General features: G+C 39.9%; 1 protein-coding gene across 1 annotated transcript in view; it reads right to left on the bottom strand.

Annotated features, from left to right (window-relative positions):
• Positions 1-25042, bottom strand: part of b4galnt4a (beta-1,4-N-acetyl-galactosaminyl transferase 4a) — a 497908-nt gene that overhangs the window by 327843 nt on the left and 145023 nt on the right. Inside the window, exon 2 of the mRNA XM_014123877.2 lies at positions 14988-15100. Coding sequence (XP_013979352.2) covers positions 14988-15100 — 113 coding nt within the window. The remainder of the gene's footprint in view (positions 1-14987; positions 15101-25042) is intronic.

Here is a 25042-nt window from a genome sequence, read left to right as displayed (position 1 = left end):
GCACACGCACACACTTACGCATCCCTCCTAGTTAAATGTGACTGCTTCTCACACACACACAAGCACTCACTTACGCATGCACACATACCGCACACACACACACACACACACACACACACACACACACACACACACACACACACACACACACAGTATATAGACATATACACACTCACACGCACAGACACATCCCCATGGAGTACATAATGCCTCCTACATGTGCACTCTTAATCGTGATGTCTCCAAATAGAACAGGGTAATACACAGTAAAGTGCATGAATCAGAATGACCTTTGTCCTCTTGCAATGGAAGATGTACACAATAATAAATCATTGCTGTTGGTTTGGTGTAATGTACTCTACACGGGGAACATTGCTTTTATGTCTCAGCTGGTTATGGTGTTTTACTCATCTAAATTCATGTAATGCAGTGCACTTAAATGCATTAGACCCATACAGTATATACAGCACATACTGTAAAGTATGTTAAATACAGTAGTGAAGCATGTCTTCAGTTAAAGCGTACTGTATGAGTCATGTGCTGAAAACTCTACTTGATTGGAACATAGAAGAACAGCATAAAAAATAGTCCGGTTTGGAATAGAGAAAAGCTCTTAGAGAAAAACCATCCACTCCTCCAGTCCTTATCACGTCAAGTGTATTTCCTAAAGCTTTGAGTTAAATTGACTTTAGGAAGTGAGAGTATAATTTTCTCTCTCCTTACTACAGACCCTCAGTCACTATTCCCCTGTGCTAGAAGTGGGCCCAGGCGTTAAATGACATAATTTTCACTACTATTTAAACAATGTGCCCTAGCTAATGAACTGTTCTCACTCAGTAGTATGATACCTCAGTATATGACTTTAATGGTATGTGATTTCCATTTGTGACTTCTGTCTGTGAACTCAGGAGTATGTGACTTCTGTCTGTGACCCTAGTAATATGTGACTTTGTCAGTGACCTCAGTAGTCTGTGACTTACACATTTTGACTTATGTCTGCAACTTCAGGTATGTGATGTGGTAGTCTGTGCCATATGTCAGACTTCAGTAGTCTAGGACTTCCGTCGTCTGTGACCTCCGTCTCTGACTTCCGTCTGTGACTCCTGCAGTGTGACTTCCATTTATGACTTATGTTTATGACTTCAGAAGTCTGACTTTTATCTATGGATTATGTCTGTGACGCCAGACGTCAATTACAAGCAGGGGTCAAGAGATGTATCGCACAATATTTATTGATTACAATGAATGAACATTAATACAGTGCAGTGTTTCACTAACGGAAGCTCAGAAACATTGGCTTTCAAGGACAAGGTCAAAGCACCAAATTGTTTGTGAGCTACTCACCAACTGAAGACACTACCAATAACCAATCTCAGATATCTACTCAGAGCAGATAGAAACATAGTTAAGTGATAATGCCCGAGAAGCCGGTGTTTGGAGGATACATTGGAACGGGTGGCAAACCGTGCCAATATATCCTCCAAAAGTCAGCTTTGAGGGCATTGTCACTTTTATTCAACAGGTTACAAACATATTCAAATAATTTACATATTTTCATAAAAAAATATATTTTGATTTTGACACAAATCTAAGGTTTCTACCTAAGCCGGATGCTCGTTCGTTCTGTCGGTTCGGTTGCCAGAGAGGTGACCCAGTTGTTAAGTCTTTTTGTTCTGTATCTATGGACGCGACCAAGTCGTTCGTTCTAAATGTTCTATTGCCATACTGGCAGGCAACATTCTTATCCCTTGCTTGCTAGCTAGCCAACTACAGTTAACTTACTGTACAGTCACTTCAAACAGAGCAGCCACAATAACAGCAAAGTAGCTGCATTTGCATTTGTGTAAGCTGTTTTCTAGTGACATTTATTTAGATACATCCATAACAATGTGCTAATGATGCTTGGCATAGAAAATGTGCTCTCTCGTCATGACACTGTTGTTTAGAGGAACTAGCCAACAAAACAGCTAACACAATCACTTCAAACTGAAGCTGGAAAGAGAGCAAACTAGCTGCATTTTGTTTTGTTGTACATGTTTTCTATTGACATTTCTTTGTATATATATATCCATCAAAATTATACCAGCTGATTCATGATTTCGACTGGCTGAGAAAAGCTGCCTGCCTGTCTATTTCTGACTCCCAACACGTTCATTACTATGGGACAGCTGGAGATCGAATTGCAATATTGAAACAAATGTTGTAAATGTCGGAGAGGCAGACAGCAAGGTTTATACAAATATCCGCTGTTGAAAAACAAATGCTAGTCTTACAGAAATGGGAGAAAATGTCTAGATGCTTTTTATGGTGGAGATCAAGTTTATAAATTGAATGGCTGGGCTGATGAGACAGTGGATGGTGCAGTCAGATGGAACAGAGTAAATACGCTTTTTAACACCATATATTTTCTTCCCTATATACATAGACATGGAATCACTGGTAACTTTAATAATGGAACACAAGTCACAATAATAAACTTTACATACTGCATTACTTATCTCAGAAGTATATTTATTTATTTTTATTTTATTTCACCTTTATTTAGCCAGGTAGGCAAGTTGAGAACAAGTTCTCATTTACAACTGCGACCTGGCCAAGATAAAGCAAAGCAGTTCGACACATACAACAACACAGAGTTACACATGGAGTAAAACAAACATACAGTCAATAATACAGTAGAAAAATAAGTCTATATACAATGTGAGCAAATGAGGTGAGATAAGGGAGGTAAAGGCAAAAAAGGCCATGGTGGCAAAGTAAATACAATATAGCAAGTAAAACACTGGAATGGTAGATTTGTAGTGGAAGAAAGTGCAAAGTAGAAATAATGGGGTGCAAAGGAGCAAAATAAATAAATACAGTAGGGGAAGAGGTAGTTGTATGGGCTAAAATTATAGATGGGCTATGTACAGGTGCAGTGATCTGTGAGCTGCTCTGACAGCTGGTGCTTAAAGCTAGTGAGGGAGATAAGTGTTTCCAGTTTCAGAGATGTTTGTAGTTCGTTCCAGTCATTGGCAGCAGAGAACTGGAAGGAGAGATGGCCAAAGGAGGAATTGGCTTTGGGGGTGACCAGAGAGATATACCTGCTGGAGCGCGAGCTACAGGTAGGTGCTGCTATGGTGACCAGTGAGCGGAGATAAGGGGGGACTTTACCTAGCAGGGTCTTGTAGATGACCTGGAGCCAGTGGGTTTGGCGACGAGTATGAAGCGAGGGCCAGCCAATGAGAGCGTACAGGTCGCAGTGGTGGGTAGTATACGGGGCTTTGGTGACAAAACGGATGGCACTGTGATAGACTGCATCCAGTTTATTGAGTAGGGTATTGGAGGCTATTTTGTAAATGACATCGCCGAAGTCGAGGATCGGTAGGATGGTCAGTTTTACGAGGGTATGTTTGGCAGCATGAGTGAAGGATGCTTTATTCTATTCTACTGTATTTAGTCAATGCCATTTCGACATTGGTCATCCTAATATTTATATTTTTCTTAATTCCATTCTTTTACTTTTAGATTCGTGCATTGTTGTGAACTGTTAGATACTATTGCACTGTTGGAGCTAGGAACACAAACATTTCGCTACACCCGCAATAACATCTGCTAAATATGTGTATGTGACCAATAATATTTGATTTGATTTTAGCCAGTGGTAACTTGTGAAATAGACACTGGGCTGGAATGCGGTTTTAAAACCTGTTAGGGCTAGGGGGCAGTATTTACACGGCCGGATAAAAAACGTACCCGATTTAATCTGGTTATTCCTACTTCCCAGAAACTAGAATATGCATATAATTATTGGCTTTGGATAGAAAACACCCTAAAGTTTCTAAAACTGTTTGAATGGTGTCTGTGAGTATAACAGAACTCATATGGCAGGCAAAAACCTGAGAAGATTCTGTACAGGAAGTGCCCTCTCTGACCATTCCTTGGGCTTCTTGACTCTTTTTATTGAAAACTTAGGATCTTTGCTGTAACGTGACACTCCCATAGGCTCTCAGAACCCGGGAAAAAGCTAAATGATGTCGAGGCAGCCCCTGGCTGAAAAACATTAGCGCCTTTGGTAAGTGGTCTATCAGAGGACAATGAGACTGAGGCGCGTGCACGAGGCGACCCCATGTTTTTATTTTCTCTCTCTTTGTACTAAAACACAGATTCCCGGTCGGAATATTATCGCTTTTTTACGAGAAAAATGGCATAAAAATTGATTTTAAACAACGGTTGACATGCTTCGAAGTACGGTAATGAATATTTAGAATTTTTTTGTCACGAAACGCGTCGGGCGCGTCACCCTTCTTTACACTTCGGATAGTGTCTTGAACGCACGAACAAAACAGAGGATATTTGAACATAACTATGGATTATTTTGAACCAAACCAACATTTGTTATTGAAGTAGAAGTCCTGGGAGTGCATTCTGACGAAGAACAGCAAAGGTAATAACATTTTTCTTATAGTAAATCTGACTTTGGTGAGGGCTAAACTTGGTGGGTGTCTAAATAGCTAGCCCTGTGATGCCGGGCTATCTACTTAGAATATTGCAAAATGTGCTTTCACCGAAAAGCTATTTTAAAATCGGACATAGCGAGTGCATAGAGGAGTTCTGTATCTATAATTCTTAAAATAATTGTTATGTTTTTTGTGAACGTTTATCGTGAGTAATTTAGTAAATTCACCGGAAGTTTGCGGGGGGTATGCTAGTTCTGAACGTCACATGCTAATGTAAAAAGCTGGTTTTTGATATAAATATGAACTTGATTGAGAAATTGAAGTAATAGCATTTCTAAGGTATTTGAATAACGCGCCACAGGATTCCACTGGCTGTTACGTAGGTGGGACGATTTCGTCCCACCTTCCCTAGAGAGGTTAACCCATCAGCATTCAGGATTGGACCCGCCCATTGTACAAAGAGTATTATTCCACTGCCACTCATCACATATAGCAGGCCAGAAGGCTGAACTGGAAAACCTAACCTTCATAAAAATAAAAAGATGGCGGAGCCATAAAAGTTCTTCTGTGCAAGGGTGTTTATTTACATAGTGATTCCGGAACAAAAACAACAGTACTGCCATCAAACGTATACCTTATGGGACAGCTAAAAACAATGCTGCCCCACCCACAGCTCAATCCAAAATGCCATTCCATGAACTGAAAGAGAGGCTCCTTTTGAAGGGGTAGCCCCTCCCCTCAGAACAATTAACAGTAATTAATTAAGCAATTACCTATTCAAACCTACATTTCCATTTAACTAAACATACTCATTGCAACACGTTTTTTATAAAACAATATCACAATATAACATTTACAAAATTACATCACTACTGACAGTGTCTTTCAATATGCTCATTTACATTAATGAGCCATTCCGGACAGGCACTACAAAGTAAGCCCAATTCCCTTAGCTCGGGTCCTTATCCAGCATACCCGGAAGCTACAGAGATGGAGAGAGAGAGGAACAGAACAAACAACGCGCTCATCCATAACATCTAAGTAGAATAAATATTGCTTATATTAAATATGAACACTGGTCTGTTTATTTCTTTATACCATAACCGGTTACTGACGTAAGTGTGAAATGTATGTACTAAGATAGAGAAGTTAACTTGTGTGTCGACCCACATTGTTAACTTATCTGATAATGGAGCAGGGAGGAGTGATGAATGTGTGCGTGTGTTAAAGTACCAAATGCTGCCCGCGGCCAGTGGCGGACTTCTACGTCACAGCATATGTGCTGTTGATTGCATCATAGTCTGGTTCATAACACAGTGGCTAAATTCCGGAAACTATTCCCTCCTGATTCTAGGAACACTCCAGCAAAGATTTATGAAAACCAGGGAACTTTTGGAAAATAAACAAACATTCAGAATCACCCTTTTACATATTTTGCTGAATCTCTTTTTTTTTATCATGGCAAAAGACTGAAGCCCCCCTCTACTTGGTGGTAATTCAAAATAATTAAGTGGTTATCGGAAGGTACACAGAGAACAGAGCGGCACTGTTTCACGACAATTAAGATCTGGACTCGTGATTGCTGCATGGAGTCCTGATGAGTTTCCCTGCACTTGGGTGAACAGCAAACTTCATGAGAGCATTAGTTAGAGATGAAAATGAAAAGGGGAGGGAGAGAGAGAGAAGAGAGATGAGAGAGCGGTGAGATGTGGAGCGGCGCCTTCCCAGATGGCATAGCGGTTTTATGACACGTCCAATTGTCTGAGAGCGATGAGGAGAGAGGTCGGATAGGGAGAAAGGAAACATTTTCAGACAAATGGAAAACATGAGTGAGGAAAAGCAGTTGAGCAGACTCCGCTCTTTCTGAGAGGTAGCAAGGTGTATTAGACATTAGAACGTTCACTCAAGACTGGTGATGACACCATCATTGTCATCATCATCCACCATCATCATCATCGACCATAATCATTCATGTCCAATTTTGATGGAGAGGGAGAGGAGAAGAGAGGGTTGGAGAGGTTTTGAGAGGAGAGAGCTGCATTTCCAATTACACTGTTAGAAATACTCAGACCTAAGATAATCTTTCTTTCACAAAATTAGCATTCATTACAAAGAATTTAAAACTATGAAATTTGAGAAGAAAAATAAAAATGATTGGGTGAAAAACCAAAATGTGCAGTTTTGGCAGCCAAATATGTGGCCTCCTGCCACAACCTGAGCGACATCCAGTGAAAAAAAATTGTTTTGGCTTTCATACCAAGCCATGTGGCTTTTCAGTCATGTTAAAAGTATCCTGCTACTATTACTTTTATGCATTAATATTCTCCTTACTATTGTTGTTTTAATTGCTGTTAATGTTAATATCATTACCACTACTACTACTACTATTATTATTATTATTATTATGATTATGATTATTAAAGTTAGATCAATCATTGTTGTTATATGTGTACTTTGAAAATAAATGAATTTAACTTGCCATGTCAATAAAGTGTATTGGATTGAAAAAACGAATAATTGAGAGAGAGAGAGAGAGAGAGAGAGAGAGAAAGAGAAAGAAGGAGAGGGAGAGAGAAAGAAAGAAGGAGGGGAGACAGAAGGGGAGAGAGAGAGGGAGGGAGTGAGAAAGAGCTGTCGTACAGTAGGTGTGATACTTGATATAAGAGAGCTCTCAGAGGTGGATAAAGTCTAGTACTTCTGTATGGAGCCTAAGGCTATAGAGGCACATCAGTCAGTCACTCCACTGAGCTAATGAGCTCTACCTGCCCCGAGTGAGAAACCCGAGAGGAGCATAGATACCCAAAGGGAGGTGTAGGCTGTGTGCTTCATCACAGACTCATGATTTAACGTGTATGGTATGTAATCCACCACAGCATCATTCTGCATTAATGCATACCCTTCAAAGACAGAGAGAGAGAGGATTTCCTACACTGGACAACTTGTTATAGCTGTTCATAAATCATTGATAATAATCAGCAAATTTGTATCGTTATGTCAGTAATGATATTGATACAGTGCCTTCAGAAGGTATTGATTTTTTCCACATTTTGTTGTGTTACAGCCAGAATTTAAAATTGATTACATTGAGATTTTGTGTCACTGATCTACACACAATAATCCATAATGTCAAAGTGGAATTTTGTTTTTAGAAATGTTACAAATTAATAAAAAATTTAAAGCTGAATTGACAAGGGAGGTTTTCCTATGGTTCACAAGGCATATATTGGTAGATGGGTAAAAAAACAAACAGACATTGAATATCCCTTTGAGTATGGTGCAGTTATTAATGTTACACTTTGGATGGTGTGTCAGTACACCTAGTCACTACAAAGATACAGGTGCCCTTCCTGAATAAGTTGTCGGAGAGGAAGGAAACCGATCAGGGATTTCACCATGAGGCCAATGGTGATTTTAAAACAGTCACATAATTTAATGGCTGTGATAGGATATAACTTAGGATGGATCAACAACGTTGTAGTTACTCAAAAATACTAACATAAATGACAAGAAGAAAGCCTGTACATAATACAAATATTCCAACATTTGCATCAGTTTGCAATAAAACACTAAAGCAATACTGCAAAAAATTTGGCAACAAAAGTTTTTTTTTCTGAATACAAAGTGTTTGGGGAAAATCCAACCAACACGTCACCAAGTACCACTCTTCTTCATATTTTCAGGAATGGGGATGGCTGCATCATGTTATGGTTAAGGAAAAGGGAGATTTTTTTAGGATAAAAAAAACGGAATAGATCGAAGGACAGTCAAAATCTAAGAGGAAAACATGATTCAGTTTGCTTTCAACAGACACTGGGAGACACATTTACCTTTCAGCAGGACAATAACCTAAAACAGGACAAATATACACTGGAGTTGAAAATGGCTGTCTAGCGATGATCAACAACCAACTTGACCGAGCTTGACACATTTTTCAAAGAATAATGGGCAAATATTGCACAATCCTGGTGTGAAAAGCTCTTAGAGACTTACCCAGAAAGACTCACAGCTGTAATTGCTGCCAAAGGTGATTCTGACATGTATTGACTCATGGGGTTGAATACTTATCTAATCAAGATATATTTGTTTATTTGTATAAGGGGTAACACAGCTATTGTATATTCAATAAAATTCACAAGTTCATTTATATTTAAACCTTTTTCAAGGTTGACAGATTTGTCCAAAATCGTGTGACATAAAACATTACTTTTTTGTCCTTGCATTTATGGCAGGGTAAGTTGTTGTTATATTATATATTAAGCATTAGGCAGTTGAATTAGACATTACACTTGTAAGAACCCTGTAAGAATCCTGGATCAAACTGTCAGATGTTGTTTTGTATAGAGATCTCAGAAATGCAATGTAACTACGTAACATTTTGTGTCTCCTCATGTTTTGTGGTGAAAACAGTTTAAACGGGCACACAAATCCCCCAAAATGTATGTGATTGCAAAATTGAATGGTTCTAACTGAAAGAGTCACCTTTACATTGATAATTAAAACCTAAATGATCCTGTCATTAAAGGAGTTCTTCAATAATTATGCATAATATACTGAACAAAAAAATAAACGCAACATGCAACAATTTCAAAGATTTGACAGAGTTACAGTTCATAGAAGGAAATCAGTCAATTGAAATGTGCCCCTAATCTATGGATTTCACATGACTGGGCAGGGGCACAGCCATGGGTGGGCCATGCAGGGCATAGGCCCACGCACTGGGGAGCCAGGCCCAGCCAATCATAAATAGTTTCCCCCCACAAAAGGGCTTTATTACAGACAGAAATATTCCTCAGCACCCTCCCCCTCCTCAGACAATCCCACAGGTGAAGAGGCCGGATGTGGAGGTCCTGGGGTGGTTACAAGTGGTCTGCGATTGTGAGGCCGGTTAGATGACCTGCCAAATTCTATAAAACGAAGTTGGATGTGGCTTACTGTCGAGAAATGAACACTCAATTACCTGGCAACAGCTCTGTTGGACATTCCTGCAGTCAGCATTTTTTTGGGGGGGACTACTTGTTGTTCCATGCAGTGAATCTGTTACTCAATGCATTTCTATGGGCTGATAGCAGTAAGGATAAATAAAATGTTTCAAATATATACAGTACCAGTCAAAAGTTTGGACACCTACTCATTCAAGGGTTTATCTTTAGTTTTACTATTTTCTACATTGTAGAATAACATTGAAGACATCAACACTATGAAATAACACATTTGGAATCAGTAACCAAAAAAGTGTTATATAAAAATATATTTTTGATTTTAGATTCTTCAAAGAAGCCACCCTTCACCTTGATGACAGCTTTGCACACTCTTGGCATTCTCTTAGGTATATGTGATATTATAGTTGTTTTAAAATACATTTTCCAAAAATTCTAAATACCTGTTCTTGCTTTGTCGTTATGGGATATTGTGTGTAGATTGATGAGGGAAAAAACTATTTCATCAATTTTAGAAGAAGACTGTAACATAACAAAATGTGGAAAAAGTGAAGGGGTCTGAATACTTTCTGAATGCACTGTATCTGTATTCCCAGTCATGTGAAATCGATAGATTAGGGCCTAATGAATTTATTTCAAATGACGGATCTCCTTATATGAACTGTAACTCAGTAAAATCTTTGAAATTGTTGAATGTTGCATTTATATTTTTGTTCAGTATATATTTTTTGCTAGTTTATTGAAAATGAAATATTGACATATCTCATTTAGATAAGCATTTACACCCCTGAGTCAATACATGTTAGAATCAGCTTTGTCAGCGATTATAGCTATGAGTCTAAAGCTGTGAAAAAACTATACTTTGTGCTGATGTAAAAGTGGAGTCTGGCGTACTCAGCAGTCTGTAGAATCTACAGTGCCTTCAGAAAGTATTCATAACTCTTGAGTTATTCCACATTTTGAAGTGTTACAGTCTGAATTCAAAATGGATTATATATATTTTTTTTTCTCACCCATCTACACACAAACCCAACAAGGACAAAGTGAAAACATGTTTGCCATTTTTTATTTATGGAAAATGAAATACAGATATATCTAATTTACATAAGCATTCACACCCCTGAGTTAATACTTTGTGGAATCACCTTTGGCAGCAATTTCAGCTTTGAGTCTTTCTGGGTAAACGTCTAAGAGCTTTGCACACCTGGATTGTGCAATATTTGCCAGTTATTATTTTCTAAATTCTTCAAGCTATATCAAATTGTTGTTGATCATTGTTAGACAAACATTTTCAAGTCTCGCCATAGATTTTCAAGCTGATTTAAGTCAAAACTGTACCTCCGGGCACTCAGGAACGGTCAGTGTCTTTTTGGTAAGCATCTCCACTGTAGATTTGGCCTGCTGAAAGGTGTTTGGTTCAAAGCAGACTGAACCAGGTTTTCCTCTAGGATTTTGCCTGTGCTGAGCTCCATTACTTTCATTTTTTATCCTGAAAAACTCCCAGTCCTTAACTATTACAAGCATACCCACAACATACTGTAATGCAGCCACCACTATGCTTGAAAATATGGTTAGTGGTACTCAGTAATGTGTTGTATTGTATTTGCCACAAACATAACACTTTGTATTCAGGACATTAAGTTAATTTCTTTGCAGTAGAATCTGTTTTTGAAATGCTCGACTGAGGGACCTTACAGATAATTGTATGTGTGGGGTACAGAGATAAGGTAGGCAAAATAATGTTAAACACTATTATTGCACACAGAGTGAGCCCATGCAACTTATTATGTGACTTTTAAGCACATTTTTACTGATTTAGGCTTGCCATAACAAAGGGGTTGAATACTTATTGACTCATTGACTACAGAATTCAACACCATAGTACCCTGCCCTGTGTAAATGGGTCCTGGATTGGGGCACCCCCAAGTGGTGAAGGTAGAAAACAACATCTCCACTTCACTGATCCTCAACACAGGGGCCCCACAAGGGTGCGTGTTCAGCCTTCCTGTGCTCCCTGTTCACCCATGACTGCGTGGCCCATGCATGCCTCCAACTCAATCATCAAGTTTGCAGACGACACAACAGTAGTAGGCTTGATTACCAACAATGACGAGACAGCCTATAGGGAGGAGGTGAGGGCACTCGGAGTGTGGTGTCAGGAAAACAACCTCACTCAATCTCAACAAAACAAAGGAGATGATCGTGGACTTCAGGAAACAGCAGAGGGAGCAACCCCTTATCCACATCGACGGGACAGTAGTGGAGAAGGTGGACAAACTGAAATGGATCACCCACACAGACAGTGTGGTGAAGAAGGCACAACAATGCCTCTTCAACCTCAGGAGGCTGAAGAAATTTGGCCTGTCACCTAAAACCCTCACAAACTTTTACAGATGCACAATTGAGAGCATCCTGTCGGGCTGAATCACCGCCTGGCACGGCAACTGCACCACCCATAAGCGGAGGGCTCTCCAGAGGGTGGTGCGGTCTGCACATCACTGAGGGCAAACTATCTGCCCTCCAGGAAACCTTCAACACCCGATGTCACAGGAAGGCCAAAAAGATCATTAAGGACAACAACCACCCGAGCCACTGCCTGTTCACCCCGCTACCATCCAGAAGGCGAGGTCAGTACAGGTGCATCAAAGCTGGGACCTGAGACTGAAAAATAGCTTCTATCTCAAGGCCATCAGACTGTTAAACAGCCATCACTAACACAGTGAGGCTGCTGCCTACATACAGACTTGAAATCATTGGCCACTTTAATAAATGGATCACTAGTCACATGAATAATGCCACTTTATTAATGTTTACATATCTTACATTACTTATCTCATATGTATATACTGTATCTCCAAGATCTTGGCCATGACACTGAGGATAGAGACTGGCCTGTATTTCCCAGGGACGGTCTTACTCCCCTTCTGGTGCAAAGTATTGACTGGCCATTTTCATATCCTATGGAAATGTACCTTGATCGAGAGAGAGGTTATTTTATTTTTTTACCCCTTTTTTTCTCCCCAATTTCGTGGTATCCAATTGGTAGTAGTTACAGTCTTGTCTCGTCGCTTCAACTCCCGCATAGACCCGCATGCCAATGGCTTTGGAGCAGTTAAGTTCAGCTAGCATTTTAGCTACCTTGGCTACTGAAACACTTTCAAAGGAGAAAGAGTTTGGTAGGACACCGAGCTTGGCATAGTAGCACTTGACTTGTTCATTCCCAAACAATCCAGTGGTGGTGGGTAAGTTGCTAACCAACTTACTGGCAACTGAGGTAAAATATGAGTTGAATTTGTTAGCCACCATTGTTTTGTTGGAAACCAGTGACACCGTGCCCATAATGTATAGGCCAATAGAACTGGATTTTTTTTTGGCAGACTTAATACACCCTAATTCCTTGAATGATTTCCACAGCTTTTTGGGGTCGTTTTTGTTCTCTGCAATTGTGTCAGTATAGTACCACCTCTTGGCTTCCACAATCTTCTTCTGAGCCTCATTTTTGAGTCTGAAGGATCTTGGTTCATACTATATTTCTTAAAGGCCTTGTTCCTTGATTCAATGGCTTCAGTGATTTCATGATTAAACCAAGGGTTGGATCTCTGCTTTACTCTAACTTGTCTAATGGGACCCACAGTGTTAACAACCCGGAAGGACCTACTCTTGAAAGCCTCTCTGGGTCCATCAATGCTAACACTAGTCAGCACAGGTGATCAGTCAACTTTACCAAGTCAACACTGTACTTTTTGAGGGGCTCAAATTTTTTATAGTTTTAAGAAAGAGATAGGGAGAGCGAGATGGAGTGTTAGAGACAGAGAGGAGAGATGGGGTGTGTCAAATCAAATCAAATTGTATTTGTCACATGCTTTGTATAAAACAGGTGTAAACTAACAGTGAAATGTAGAAAAAATAATAACAAGAGGAATAAATACACAAATGAGTAACAATAACTTACACAGGGTACCAGTACCGAGTCGATGTGCAGAGGTACAAGGTAATTGAGGTAGATACACTCCCGTACAAAAGTTTGGGGTCACTTAGAAATGTCCTTGTTTTCCATGAAAACATACATTAAATGAGTTGCAAAATGAATAGGAAATATAGTCAAGATGTTGACAAGGTTATAAATAATGATTTTTAATTGAAATAATAATTGTGTCCTTCAAACTTTGCTTTTGTCAAAGAATCCTCCATTTGCAGCAATTACAGCCTTGCAGACCTTTGGCATTCTAGTTGTCAATTTGTTGAGGACTTGTAAGGGGTCTGTTTCTCAAACTAGACACTCTAATGTACTTGTCCTCTTACTGAGTTGTGTACCGGGGCCTCCCACTCCTCTTTCTATTCTGGTTAGAGACAGTTTGCGCTGTTCTGTGAAGGGAGTAGTAGACAGCGTTGTATGAGATCTTCAGTTTCTTGGAAATTTCACGCATGGAACAGCCTTAATTTCTCAGAACAAGAATAGATTGACGAGTTTCAGAAGAAAGGTCTTTGTTTCTGGCCATTTTGAGCCTGTAATCAAACCAACAAATGCTGATGCTCCAGATAATCAACTAGTCTAAAGAAGGCCAGTTGTATTGCTTCTTTAATGAGGACAACAGTTTTCAGCTGTGCTAACATAATTTCAAAAGGGTTTTCTAATGATCAATTAGCCTTTTAAAATGATAAACTTGGATTAGCTAACACAACGTGCCATTGGAACACAGGAGTGATGGTTGCTGATAATGGGCCTCTGTACGCCTATGCAGATATTCCATAAAAATTGTCTGTTTCCATCTAGAATAGTCATTTACAACATTAACAATGTCTACACTTTATTTCTGATGAATTTGATGTTATTTTAAATGGACAAAAAATGTGTTTTTCTTTCAAAAACAAGGACATTTCTAAGTGACCCCAAACTTTTGAATGGTAGTGTATATAAATATAAGTAGGGGTAATGTGAGTAGGCAATAGGATAGATAATAAACAGGTTCAGCAGTGTATGTAATGAGTCAAAAGAGTAAGTGCAAAGAGGGTCAATGCAGATAGTCCTGGTAGCTATTTGCTTAACTATTTAGTAATCTTATAGCTTGGGGGTATTCGCTGTGTGTCAGGCAACAGGTTTCGATGAATAATGCCATCCCTATGTACATGGTGATCTATGATGACGAGGATATGATGTAATAGTCAGCCTAGAGCTCAGCAATAGGACTTATAGTATCTTATTCATAACTACCAGACTGCCCACAGGGCATTTGACTACTATTCTAAGACTGAGAGTAAGAGGAATAAGAACAAACAAGAGAAAGAGAGAGGGAGAATGAGAGGAAGGCATGTTGTCCACTGTATTTCTAGTCATCTCGAAAACCAACAGCAAATATTGGGTGCTATAGCTAGCTAGCAAGTTGAGGCTAAGGAGTTAAAATCTGAAATGACGGAAGTGGACGGAAACAGCTACGCATTGGCCAAAACCCGTACTCAGTCCCTTTCCTTACAAAGCACCAAAAACAGCTAACCGTACCCAAATATTATGACCCTATGTCACCTCAACAGACTACATACAGTAAATGAGGTAAATAATATATGATATAGAAAAAAAGGGAGAGTGAGAGGAGAGGGAGAGTTATGGACTCACCCGAGCATCGTCCTCGTGACTGTCACTGGTGTCCTCTGTCTTGCGGTGGCCGGCTGAGGAGCGAGTGTCCCTCTTGCGGCTGGCATCTGTCCCCTCCAACTGCCTCTCCCCATCTGGAGGCAACACAGAGACAGCAGGGTCAGAGGGAGAGCCTTCATCATCATCATCATCATCATTTCCATCATCTTTGGCAGCAACGTCATTGTAATTAGTAGTATCATCATGATTATCATCCTCATCATCATAATCATCCCCATCATTACATCATCCTCTCTATCGTTAGCATTGTCATTATTATCATCACCACCACCACCAGCATCACCATTGTCAGTCTAACATTCATCATCAGTATTGTCATTATCATTGGTGTCATCCTCATCCTCATCATCACTGTCATCACAAGTGGCAAATATAATGTCAAATATTTTACACAATGAGTGAGAGAGAGAAACAGCAGCCAGCTGAGGAAGAGAAAGAGAAAAAAGGAGGGAAAGAGAGAAATAAAGAAATAGGGACAAAAAGAGGGACAGAAGGAGAGGTTTATCTTGTGAGGAACAGAGAAGGCTGGGCCTCTGTCACGCTGCAGATGAATTACGGGAGCTTTTTGGTGTGATGATGACTGTTGGGTTGGCCAAGGGAGACCCGGATTTAAACCCAGGGCAAGTCCACGGTAACGGAATTATGCTTCGACGCTGTTTTTTTTCTTTAAAATGTATGCCAAATAAAACTATTTACTTGAAGGTTTAACTAACCATACTCTATGCACAATAACTACTTTTAACAATTTCCACTAAAACTTTTACGAAAAACGTATCTAATGGAAGAACTGTGCAGATGCAAACTTTGGTGACTGAATTATAGTAAAATCTCCCTCAGTTTTTATGCGACAATGTTTTCCAAAAACAAAATATCACGTCCGAATTAAGATTCAAAGATGTCTGCAGAAAGAATCGTGTGTCATCTATGACCTGGCACTTTGAGATATGGACATGAATGTCATTCTCCTCATGTTTCACAAGTTTGGACATCACAGCGCAACACAGCAAAGTTCAATAAAGTGCAGTAGAGTAAAGTATAGTAAAGTAGCGTATAATTCAGTACAATAGAGTACTGTACAATATACTGTACCGTATTGTACTGTACTCTACAGTGCTCTACTCACTGTACGGTATTGTAATGTACTGTACTTGGTATTTTATTAGGATCCCCATTAGCTGTTGCGAAAACAGCAGCTACTCTTCCTGGGGTTCACAAATGAAACATGACATAATGACATAATACAGAAAATTAATAGACAAGAACAGCTCAAGGACAGAACTACATCTATCTAAAAAGGGCACACGTAGTCTACATACAGTGATTGCTCCTTTAACCTGTTAGGGCTAGGGGGCAGTATTGACACGGCTGGATAAAAAAACATACCCGATATAATCTGGTTACCACTCCTACCCAGTAACTAGAATATGCATATACTTATTACATATGGATAGAAAACACCCTAAATTTTCTACAACTGTTTGAATGGTGTCTGTGAGTATAACAGAACTCATTTGGCAGGCAAAACCCTGAGACATTTTCTGACAGGAAGTGGATACCTGATGTGTTGTATTACCTTTAAACCTATCCCATTGAAAAACACAGGGGCTGAGGAATATTTTGGCACTTCCTATTGCTTCCACTAGATGTCACCAGCCTTTACAAAGTGTTTTGAGTCTTCTGGAGGGAGATCTGACCGAACAAGAGCCATGGAACGATGATGGCCCATTAGACACCTGGCGCGCGAGTTCATGTTGGGTACCCTCGTTCCAATACGTTATAAAAGAGTATGCATTCGTCCACCTTGAATATTATTCATGTTCTGGTTAAAAAAGGCCCTAATGATTTATGCTATACAACGTTTGACATGTTTGAACGAACGGAAATATATTTTTTCCCCCTCGTTCATGACGAGAAGTCCGGCTGGCTTAGATCATGTGCTAACAAGACGGAGATTTTTGGACATAAATGATGAGCTTTTTTGAACAAAACTACATTCGTTATGGACCTGTGATACCTGGAAGTGACATCTGATGAAGAGAATCAAAGGTAATGGATTATTTACATAGTATTTTCGATTTTAGATCTCCCCAACATGACGTCTAGTCTGTATCGCAACGCGTATTTTTCTGGGCGCAGTGCTCAGATTATTGCAAAGTGTGATTTCCCAGTAAGGTTATTTTTAAATCTGGCAAGTTGATTGCGTTCAAGAGATGTAAATCTATAATTCTTTAAATGACAATATAATATTTTACCAATGTTTTCTAATTTTAATTATTTAATTTGTGACGCTGACTTGACTGCCGGTTATTGGAGGGAAACGATTTCCTCAACATCAATGCCATAGTAAAACGCTGTTTTTGGATATAAATATGAACTTGATAGAACTAAAAATGCATGCATTGTCTAACATAATGTCCTAGGAGTGTCATCTGATGGAGATTGTAAAAGGTTAGTGCATCATTTTAGCTGGTTTTATGGTTTTGGTGACCCTGTCTTTGAATTGACAAAACATTACACACAACTCTTGTAAATGTACTGTCCTAACATACTCTAAATTTATGCTTTCGCCGTAAAACCTTTTTGAAACCGTAAAACGTGGTTAGATTAAGGAGATGTTTATCTTTCAAAGGGTGTAAAATAGTTGTATGTTTGAAAAATTTGAATTTTGACATTTATTTGGATTCAAATTTGCCGCTCTTGAAATGCACCTGCTGTTGATGGAGTGCACCACGGGTGGCACGCTAGCGTCCCACCTAGCCCATAGAGGTTAAAAGTTGCGTCATACTGCGGCACACCTTGCGTGCTGCTGCAGAATTCTGTGGCACGTCATTAAATTGTCAGCCATTTCTTCTGTTACTGCAAGTTATTGCTAGTTTGACCACCAGAGGGCATCTTTGAGAAGCATTTGATAGTATTCCGTATTGGCATAACTAGACAATTTAAAACCTTTTTTGTAATAACATAGTATATGGGATTGACTTTAAGAAATTTGGCTTAATTGATTTGATGAATATTATGGTGTTTCTATTCCGAGAAAAGTGAAAAACGATACCCTCAGGGTTTCCGTTAGGATGGAATGGAAAATATGGAGCTGTACAACGTGACGGTCGGGAGTAGCGTACAGGATTGGAGGATTCTAAATTGTTTGCCTTCATGAGACAACTTTGTTCCAATATTTCTGTAAATCAGTGATATTTATTCCCATAGAAATTCGTTATGGATCCATAACCAAATCATCATCTGCAATTTGAAAGAGTATTTTTTATTATTATTTTATTAACGAAAAGTGTTTTTTGTTTATTAGCCTACAATACATACTGTAGTAAACATGGGAAAGTGCCTAATTCCTTACATAAGGGAAAGCAGACCATGTCTGTACTACAGAATGTGGGGCACGCGGGAGACCGGTGTTATTTCATAGTTGTGATATCTTCACTATTATTCTGTAGAAAATATACAATGTAGAAAATAGTAAAAAATAAAGAAAAATCTTGGAATGAGTAGGTGTGTCCAAACTTTTGACTGGTACTTGCTTTATTAATTTGATTAATATTATTGTGTTTCTATTCCATGAAAAATGAAAAACCCTCTGGGTTTCCGTTAGGATGGAACAGAAAATATGGCGCTGTACAACGTGACGCTCATAAATTCAGAGCGTTGTCAGATTGTCAGTTTGTAAATTCAGAGTGTTTCACACTCGGAGCACACACTGGACGTTCAGGGCCGAGGAGTAGGGTTGATTTGGAGCGCCCTAGCAGAGCTGGTTAGGCAGTTTTCGTGTTAACCAGAGCGTTGGTGACTGTAACTGTGCTCCTGGAAACAATTTATTTACGCTTTTTTCCCGACGTTTAATGACACGGGCCATATTCTTTTTACTGTTGTTTTATTTCTTTACCAACCTATTGTTCACCTAATACCTTTTTTGCACTATTGGCTAGACCCTGTAAGTAAGCATTTCACTTTAAGGTCTACACCTGTTGTATTCGGCGCACGTGACAAATAAACTTTGATTTGTTTTGATTTTAATGGGAAAAAAATGTGCTTTTCTTTCAAAAACAAGGACATTTCTAAGTGACCCCAAACTTTTGAACGGTAGTGTATGTCTATGATAGGTTCAGATTTGGTCCAGTCCGGTCCGTCTGTGGACGTTAACATCATGGCCAGGGTGGACTGACCAAATTTCAACTACTTTTCAAAGTCCATGGATGTCTGATGTCGTTTGATGCTCAGTGGGTGATGATGCTGGTTACAGTAAATGGAAAGACAGGGGGCTCATGGTAGGTGTCAGTAAGAGCTGGGAGAGGTGACAATAACTGGAGAGTGAGAGAGAGAGAGAGAGAGAGAGAGAGAGAGAGAGAGAGAGAGTGGGGGGGAGTGTTTTCCAGACTAAGGCTGTCAACACTCTTTGTTTGACCAGCAGACAACACAAAGACAAATAAATTGATATGAGCTGAACATAACAATATACCAGTGGATGCGAGGACCGTAGCAGGTGACCCAGTTGTGGTTTGTGACTATTATGATTTCCCATTTTAGCCAATTCAATTTTAGTAATTCTATTTGATTTTTTGTTAATACCATTACCAATTTGGTAACGAAACTACGAGTTTTAATCACTTAATAATGAATAAACAAAATGTATATCAATAAAATCACTCATTGGTAGGTGACTACCATGACTTATTACTTCTATGAATTATTATAAGGCACAAGTCAATATTTCTTAAACTTACAGAAGGTAAAGGTTTTCTCCAAAACTAAATATAAGTGTTGATATTAGTTGGCACGGGTCTTTATGTCAACATCATTGTGTTGTGATGCATTTCTGATACCTTTTAAAGGTGCATTATTATTTGTTTGTTTGTGCGCCAGTGTGTATACATGTGTGTTTCACCATATCACAGGGGAATCATTATGATTCCCATCTCTCCATTCTTCCTGAAAATAAAAACCCACCAGACAAACACAATGGAAGATGGAGTAAGGACCCAATTCAATTCCAATCAGTAACAGGGTTTTTAACACTATATGAAAGCTTTAGTTGTTTGCTGATACCAGTTACTGGACAGGCCTCAATGTGTTTCACTATATCTTCAGGTGGAGTTCACATAAAATGCCATCCATATCCTATTCAGTTCAATCTCCTTTTATTTGTATTGCACTATATGGGGTCTTATTCGGGTTCCTGTTCAGAAATGCATAACATTGCCATGGTTTGGAGAGGGGTATAATAAAAGTGTGGCGCCTGGCCCATTGACTCCATCATAAAAATCTGAAGATAACTTTTTGTGGTCCCACAATGCAATTACTGTGAAAGTGGCTCATCACTGCACACAGAGTAGATTGGCACACTCAAACACACACTCATACACACACACACACACACACACACACACACACACACACACACACACACACACACACACACACACACACACACACACACACACACACACACACACACACACACACACACACAAATGCACATATACTCAAACTCTTATCACACTTACTCAGTAGCAATAGAATAATTCCTAAATGCCTGAGTGCTGTGTGCAAAACACAAAATAATGTATTTCTCTCTCACACAAACAAAAACAAACACACACATGCACTGGCTGAGTGTGTGAGCTAGCAGAAGGCGCGGCAGCAATTAAATGGGAGCATGCGTGGAGAGAAAGCACCCATAAAGCATAATTTGAGGTAATGGTTTTCCAATACGTCCTCTAAACACTGAATGAGTGGCTGACTGGGGTTTATGTAGGTACGCCTGAGCACCAGGGAGGAGAGATGGAGTGAGGGGCAAGAGTGTATTACGACTCACCCATCCTTTCTTGCATGAATACTACATGCACACAAACACAGAGAGAGAGAGAGACAGTGAGAAAGTGCAAGAGAGAGAGATAGTGATTTCACTTAGGATTTACGGTATTTTGCCTGTATTTTTCTTTTTACCACATTCTTGCCTGCATACACTTTTTACACCTCCCATGCGCATGCCGGCATGCCGGTTAAGAGTGGTATTTGTCGTGTGCAGATGTGGGTGGGAGTCCATTTGAATGAATTCAGTGAATATACACCATCAGAATTAAAATCCACTATGAATTTATAACACTAATAAAAATAAAATGTATTTTCAAAATAATAGAATAGCATAGTTTGAGTTTCATTATGTTACATCGAAATGAATTAAATCAATAGTTCATTATTTTGTTCATTAAACAGACAAGACATACCTACCCGTACTGGCCAAAACCCTTTGGGCTCCCAAGTGGCGCAGCGGTCTAAGGCACTGAAGCTTATAAGAAATCCCGCTATGCCATCTGACAAACCATCAAACAGGCAAACCGTTAATACAGGACTAAGATTGAATCGTACTACACTGGCTCCGACGCTCGTCGAATGTGGCAGGGCTTGCAAACTATTAAAGACTACAAAAGGAAGCACAGCCGCGAGCTGCCCAGTGACACGGGCCTACCGGACGAGCTAAATTACTTCTATGCTCGCTTCGAGGCAAGCAACACTGAAGCATGCATGAGAGCATCAGCTGTTCTGAATGACTGTGTGATAACGCTCTCCATAGCCGATGTGAGTAAGAACTTTAAACAGGTCAACATTCACAAGGCTGCAGGGCCAGACGGATTACCAGTATGTGTTCTTCAAGCATGCGCTGACCAACTGGCAAGTGTCTTCACTAATATTTTCAACCTGTCCCTGACTGAGTCTGTAATACCAACATGTTTCAAGCAGACCACCATAGTCCCTGCGCCCAAGAACACAAAGGTAACCTGCCTGTAGCCATGAAGTGCTTTGAAATGCTAGTCATGGCTCACGTCAACACCATTATCCCAAAAACCCTAGACCCACTCCGATTTGCATACCACCCTAAAAGATCCACAGATCTCTATTGCACAAGAACACAAAGGTAACCTGCCTGTAGCCATGAAACGCATTGAAAAGCTGATCATGGCTCACGTCAACACCATTATCACAGAAACACGAGACCCACTCAATTTGTATACTGCCCCAAAAGATCCACAGATCTCTATTGATCTCCACACTGCCCTTTCCCACCTGGAAAAATGGAACACCTATGTGAGAATGCTATTCATTGACTGCAGCTCAGTGCCCTCAAAGCTCATCAGTAAAATACGGACCCTGGGACGAAACACCTCCCTCTGAAACTGGATCCTGAACTTCCTGAGGGGCCGCCCCAGGTGGTAAGGGTAGGTAAAAACACATCTGCCACGCTGACCCTCAACACGGGGGCCACTCAGGGGTGCGTGCTCAGTCCCCTCCTGTTCTCCCTGTTCACTCATGACTGCATGGTCAGTCACGACTCGTACACCATCATTAAGCTTGCCAACGACACAACAGTGTCCTGATCACCGACAACGATGAGGGCTATAGGGAGAAGGTCAGAGACCTGGCCATTTGGTGCCAGGATAACAATCTCTCCCTCAAAGTGATCAAGACAAAGGAATTGATTGTGGACTACCGGAAAAGGAGGACAGAACAGGCCCCCATTCCCACCAAAGAGCTGTAGTGGAGCAGGTTGAGAGCTTCAAGTTCCTTGGTGTCCACATCACCAACAAACTATCATGGTCCAAACACACCAAGACAGTCGTGAAGAGGGTATGACAAAGCCTATTCCCCCTCAGGAGACTGAATTTGGCATGGGTCCTCAGATCCTCAAAAAGTTCTACAGCAGCACCATCGAGAGAATCCTGACTGGTTGCATCACTGCCTGGTATGGCAACTGCTAGGCCTCCAACCGCAAGGCACTACAGAGGGTACAGTGCGCACTACGTAGGGTAGTGTGTATGGCCCAATGCATCCAGGATCTCTATACCAGGAGGAAGGCCCTAAAAATTGTCAAAAAACGCCAGTCACCCTAGTCATAGACTGTTCTGACTAGGGCAAGCGGTACCGCATGGCAAGTGGTACCGGAGCGCCAAGTCTAGGTCCAAAACCCTCTTAACAGCTTCTACCCCAAGCCATAACACTCCTAAACAGCAAATCAAATGGCTAAACAGACTATTTGCATTGCCCCCCCCCCCCCTAACCCTGCACATTGATTCTGTACCGGTACCCCCTGTTTATAGCCTCGCTACTGTTATTTTACTGATGCTCTTTAATTATTCGTTTTTTTTACTTATAAATCTTCTTAGGGCTAGGCCCCTTTTTTCTCCACTTCCTGTCTGAATGATGTGCACAAAGTAAACTGCCTGTAGCTCAGGGCCTGAAGCCAGGATATACATATAATTGGTACCATTGGAAAGAAAACACTTTGAAGTTTCTAGAAATGTTAAAATAATTTAGGAGAATATAACACAATAGATATGGTTGGAGAAAATCCAAAGAAAAACCAACCAGACATTTTTTTGAGAGAGACCATCCTCTTAAAAATGCAAGAGTAAGGTCATATTGAAAATTAGCTCCCTGGATGCAATTGATATGGCTTCCACAGGGTGTCAGCAGTCTCTGTTCAAGGTTCCAGGCTTGTAACTTCAAAAAACGAATAAGAATATTTTAGTAGAGACAGTCTTGGAAATTTGTGTTTGCGCACGCCGTGAAGACATTATGCACCTGCTAAAATCGGTTTCCTATTGAATATACTTCTTTCCGAAATAAATATTATAGTTTGCTTACATTTTAGGGTATCTGGGGAGTAAATAAAAACGTATTTGGACTTGTTGAAACAAAGTTTAGGGGTAGATTTTCCGATTCCTTTCTCTACAAGTTGAACGAGTGGATTACTCAAATCGATGGCGCCAACTAAACTGACTTTTTGGGATATAAAGAAGGATTTTATCTAACAAAACGACACTACATGTTATAGCTGGGATCCTTTGGATGTCAAATCAGAGGAAGATTTTCAAAAAGTAAGTGAATATTTAATCATTATTTGTGAATGTATGAAACCTGTGCCGATGGAAAAATAGTTTGATGTGGGGCGCCGTCCTCAAACAATCGCATGGCATGTTTTCACTAATAGCTACTGTAAATCGGACAGTGCGGACAATAATTTAAGCTTTCAGTCGATATAAGACACTTATATGTACATAAATGTTTAAAAACCAGAATATTTATGATTGTTTATTTGAATTGCGTGCCCTCCAGTTTCACCGGAAGTTGTCCCGCTAGCTGGACTCCTATCCCTAAGAAGATTTATCTATTTTTTACTTAACACTTATTTTCCTGGGAACTGCAATGTTGGTTAAGGTCTTGTAAGTAAGCATTTGACTGTAAGGTGCATGTGACAAATAACATTTGATTTGATCTCAGTACTACAGACCCTGGTTCGATTCCAGGCTGTATCACAACCGGCCGTGATTGGGAGTCCCGTTTGGCGGCACACAATTGGCCCAGCATCGTCTGGGTTAGGGTTTGGCCCGGGTAGACCGTCATTGCAAATAATAATTTGTTCTTAACTGACTTGCCTAGTTAAATAAAGGTTAAATTATTATACTTTTTTTTTTTTAAATACCTCGATCACAGTCAACACACACATTTTATAGTAAGAATATAATGGAATATAACATAATAAAATACAAACCTGTCATAAAAAAGGGATATTTTTAAACAGAGCACAAGCCCATGCTTTTTTGATCTACGTTTCATCTCTCCTATCCTTGCTCCACTTTGTTGGTGAGCAGGCGTAGGGTCTTACATTGAGAATATCTTCATCATGATACTGATAGAAAATATTAGCAATCCTATTTTCAAAAGCATGTGAAACTCGTGTTCACATTTCACAGCTTTTGGAGTTGCCTATACATGATTGAGCATGTATGTAGGCCTACACTATCGGGTGTATGAGAGGCGAAGTCAGGTGCAGGAGAGAAGCGAAATGTAACCAATCGCACTTTATTATAGTTCCAAAATACGAGAGTGCTACATAAATAAAAATGCGCTCAAAACCACGGAACATAACCAAAGTAAAGAGCGTAACTCAAACACCACGAAAAACATGAAACAACTACACACAAAACATGATGGGAAACAGAGGGTTA

This window comes from Salmo salar, chromosome ssa10, assembly GCF_905237065.1.
Source record: "Salmo salar chromosome ssa10, Ssal_v3.1, whole genome shotgun sequence".
Taxonomy (NCBI): domain Eukaryota; kingdom Metazoa; phylum Chordata; class Actinopteri; order Salmoniformes; family Salmonidae; genus Salmo; species Salmo salar.
Note: the sequence above shows the minus strand (reverse complement) of the source record. Positions and strands in the feature narration are given on the sequence as shown.